Raw genomic sequence first — 4,140 nt, forward strand, 5'->3', positions numbered from 1 at the left:
ATTCTTTTTTGATTGTTTAATACTCTCCTAGTACTAGTAGTGTAGGTAAAGAAAAATAAGCTAAACCCGAGGAACACCGGCAAACTGGACGAACCAAGCATCGGCCTATAAAAACTCCACGCCGCGCTCTCCTCGAAAAGCAGAGCATCCTCACGCCAAGTCCGTCCCTCCTCGCCATCAACCCACCAGAAACAGAGCACCCATCAGCCGGCGAGAAGGGAGCAATGGCCAAATGCGGCAAGATCCAGAGCATCGTCCGCCTCCAGCAGACGCTGCAGCGGTGGCGTTCCCGGGCCGCGGCGGCGCCGACGGCTCCGGTGCCGGCGGGGCACGTGGCGGTGTGCGTGGGCAGCGAGTCGCGGCGGTTCGTGGTGCGCGCGGCGCACCTCAACCACCCCGTGTTCCGTGATCTGCTCCGGCAGTCGGAGGAGGAGTACGGCTTCCCGTCCACCCCTGGCCCCGTCGCGCTGCCCTGCTGCGACGAGGACCGTTTCCTGGACGTCCTCCGCCGCGTGTCCTCCGAGGACCGCCGAGGCCGCTCGGTCTGCTGCCGCGTGCCGGTCGTCACCAGCCGCGACGTCGCGGCGCGGCCGCTCCTGCAGGGGATGGCGGTGGAGAAGCTGGTGTGGTGACCGCTCGATCGTGGCCGCAAGACTAGCCGTGGCGCTTTGGTTCCGGCGGAGGCTGCTGTTCTGTTGCACGCCGAAAAGATGGGAGCATCTCCCATGCCTGCCGCAGGCCCGCAGCCGAGAAGACTGACTGGCCGAGCCCGCGCACGGAACAAGCAATGACACATCGGGGATCCAAGGCCGGCGTAAGCGTAATGGCGGTGCCCCCACAACCGTGAAGGGGCGAGGACGCCGCCGCGGATTCGGCGCCGAAGGGAAGCGGCGAACTTGCGGGCGCCGGCGGGGTTAAGGAGCGGCCTGCGCAGAGGCTGGCGTTAGTGAGGTGAACACATGAACTGTTTGCGCGGCAAGAGACAGGTGGACTAGTTAGTTTGTTTTACATTGCTCTGCTCTGCATGCAGATACTGCTCATTCTCGGCACAATCTTTGCCGATCTTGGACATGTTGCTGTCAGACATTTCCGGGTTAAACCACGCAGCCACGCAGGGTCTGACCATTCTTATGAAACTTACGCGGCTCCCTGTCTCCCTCCTCATTTTGTCAGCTCATGATTCCACCATGGGATATATCCGCTTGGATTACAAATACATCGTGGCCTCCGGCGACCGGCGGCAGGTACGTACGTACGTATACGTGTCACGGGCTCACGGCGCGGGGACGTCGCCTGCACATGCGGGAATCTCGTCGGCGGGAGCGACGATGGCGGCGTCCCGTGGACTCGTCGACTGTTCCAACCCAACTTCGTGCGCCACCTCCCCCTTCCGGCTCCGGCCGGGATCACATCATCTCATAACCTAATCTACTCGCAGTGCATGTGCGCAAACAATGCGTCGGAGAGGGAGAGGGAGAAGCCAGTCTTAATCTTAGAGCGTGTGCGTATAGTGTAGTACAGTATACCGGTAGTATACTGTATGTACATTCGTAACCGGCCGGCCGTATGCACGCATCGGCGTCGCTCCTTACCGGTGCCTAGTTGTTGTACTAGCCGTGACCGTCAAGGACAAGCACTGCTGTACTGCTCCTTGCTCCTCCTCATGATTGGCACGTCACCAACTTAACCCATCTTCTTCCTCCGGATTAGATCGCCCAAGTTTCTAGCTAGCTAGATCGGTACGTATATGTATGTATATGTACATACACAGGTCATCTGAAAATGAGAGCGCTACACTATCAACTGCCTTGCTTGTGCTAACCGTGAGTCCGTGATAATCAACTACAAGTACTGCTTCTGTCTTCTGATGATTGGCGCGTCGCTCACAATCACAACCCATGTTCTTCGGACTACACCGCCCAAGCTTCTAGCTGCTCGAACGTTGCATCATGTATGCTACCCAGCTCATCTGAAAAGCGAAGGTGATACAGTATCATCATTCATCAAACTGCCTTTCAAGTCGTATGCAAATCTTTATCATTATTTCTGCGGTGAAAGTCGTATTCAAATGTAGCTGTACCTGCACTATATGGTTGTGTTGCAGAGTCGGCCACATGCCACACCACGACAAGCATGGGCATGCATGTAATTCATGGAGTCATCACTTGCACTTACTCACGGTCACGGGCCACCCACTACGTGCGTAAGCTGATTAATTAATTATGTAAACAAACGACGATGATCTCAACTGCGTAATTGCCGTGGCTACTTGACACGTAAAGCATCTAGTTCTAGGGGAAGCACGATAAGCTGTTGTCCCGTTAGCTTATTATTGGCTTATTATTGGCTTGATTATCAAATCAAATCATGTACAATATTCATGCCAATTATCAAATCAAATCATGTACAACCTCCTTGCCATATTAGCTGTTGTCCCGTTCCCACAGAAATTAATGCTGATGTCGGAGAAGAGGACCTCTCTGTCGTATGATGGCTCATAAAAAAGCAATAAAGGGCAAGAGAATAGAGAGAGGCGTTATGAGCCCGGGCATGAATAGTAAAAACGTGAAAAAACAGAAGAAAAAATACAATATTTTTGTGATGAAAGATGCTCAAATGTGTGATGTCAGTGTGTATTCGAGGAGCTCATGAAAAAAATTTGAAATTTGGGTACATGAGAAGCATTCGAAAATAACATTGTTCACGCCTGATTTGGTATTTTTTGTCGCGCGCTCCTTGAATGTCCAAACTTTATCAAATTTTGCACGCACATGCACATCTTCCTTGCAAAAAAAAAAACAGATTTTTTGGAAAGAAAAGTCTATTTTTAGTGATTTTACTGCTCACTGGGTTCATGTGAGCCCAGGCACCGAAGTGAATACCCGAGGAGAATATGGTTATGAGCGCACGCTTAAATCATTATGAAATTGCTGTCAAACAAAAAGCTAGTTAATAACCTGCATCATCATGAAAAATTGTCCTTCTAGCAAATCATGCATCGTCCAACCATACCCAACAAGGGTTGTTCAGACCAAAATGGTTGAACAACTGAGAATTGAGCAATGAATGTCAACCACTCGTAAAACCATTTGCGAAAATGAGTTGAGTAGTTCATGACTATCGTGAGGAAAATTAACATGATGGAGATGAATTGTTTCTTTTCCAATAATTGGAAGGAAGGGCGAAGGTTATGTGCATCTAGTAGAGTGGAGCGACGTGATGGCGCATTCGACAAGTTGGAGCATAACCATTTGCTTAGAAGTGGATGCGACCATAATTTCTTACATAATGGAAGAGAATATCTCCTCCGGCTTTCGCAACCGTAGATCATGCACACAACCAATAGGCGACATCAACAAGTAGTATGATGGACTTGGGCTTATGATCAAAATTTCAAGGTTAAGTCGCATAGACCAAGGTGCCATATAATAGTGGTCATCTTGAATATCAACACTGTCTTCAGAATATAACTTCGAAAGGTAATTTATATTGGAATATGTTTATAAAATCTATCTTATAGGACTTTAGGGCATCTTCAAAGCAGACCCTCAAATCGAACGTAAACATCCGGACAACGTTTTCTAGACTCAGTTTGCTATCCAACGTCATCCCACATGACTCCGCCAACCAGTGCTTCTCCGTCTTCCCGCGGACTGGAAGAAAACTAGGGGGAGGGGGTCTTTGTGGAGTCCGGACCATTGACACATACGACTCTGACACTCCCGCCCCATCCAAAACCCCGCTTGCACCCCGCGTCTCCATCCTTCCCTCTTTCTCTCCATCCTTTTCCTCCCTTGCCGATGCCACCGCTCTACCATACTGGCAGCCCACCAAGCCCTTCCCGGACCTCCACAGCCTCCAACGTTAGCTGCATCTGGTCGCCATGCCATTTGTCCGATGCAAGAGGGTGGCCAAGTTTGCTCGGATCTCTTTATTGCATGCGTTGAAGATGGAAGAACTGCCCAAGTGCTGAACAAGAGCCATATCGGGGCCATGTTAAGAATCCTACTAGTATTCTTGAAGCAGTTTAATCACAAGACCTCTGGATTTAGCAGGCTTTTCTTTGGCGTGTCTGGGTCTCACAATGATATCTGCTGCAACGGTCTCCATTGTTTGCTAGGTTGACTGAAGGAAAAACTT

At 50.4% G+C, this 4,140-nt stretch overlaps 1 protein-coding gene across 1 annotated transcript; it reads left to right on the forward strand.

Moving 5' to 3' along the window:
- The first annotated feature begins 224 nt into the window (after positions 1 to 224).
- On the forward strand, positions 225 to 1,106 carry LOC119368507 (auxin-responsive protein SAUR23-like). The gene has a single exon (XM_037633746.1). It carries the CDS (start codon positions 225 to 227, stop codon positions 630 to 632), a length of 408 nt encoding a protein of 135 aa, XP_037489643.1. The 3' UTR covers positions 633 to 1,106.
- The last annotated feature ends 3,034 nt before the right edge of the window (positions 1,107 to 4,140 follow it).

Source organism: Triticum dicoccoides, chromosome 2B (genome assembly GCF_002162155.2).
Source record: "Triticum dicoccoides isolate Atlit2015 ecotype Zavitan chromosome 2B, WEW_v2.0, whole genome shotgun sequence".
In the NCBI taxonomy this organism is placed as follows: Eukaryota; Viridiplantae; Streptophyta; class Magnoliopsida; order Poales; family Poaceae; genus Triticum; species Triticum dicoccoides.

What these genes read in the sequence shown, in the direction of transcription:
- LOC119368507 (XM_037633746.1), top strand. Translation starts at nt 225, where the DNA reads ATGGCCAAATGCGGCAAGATCCAGAGCATCGTCCGCCTCCAGCAGACG.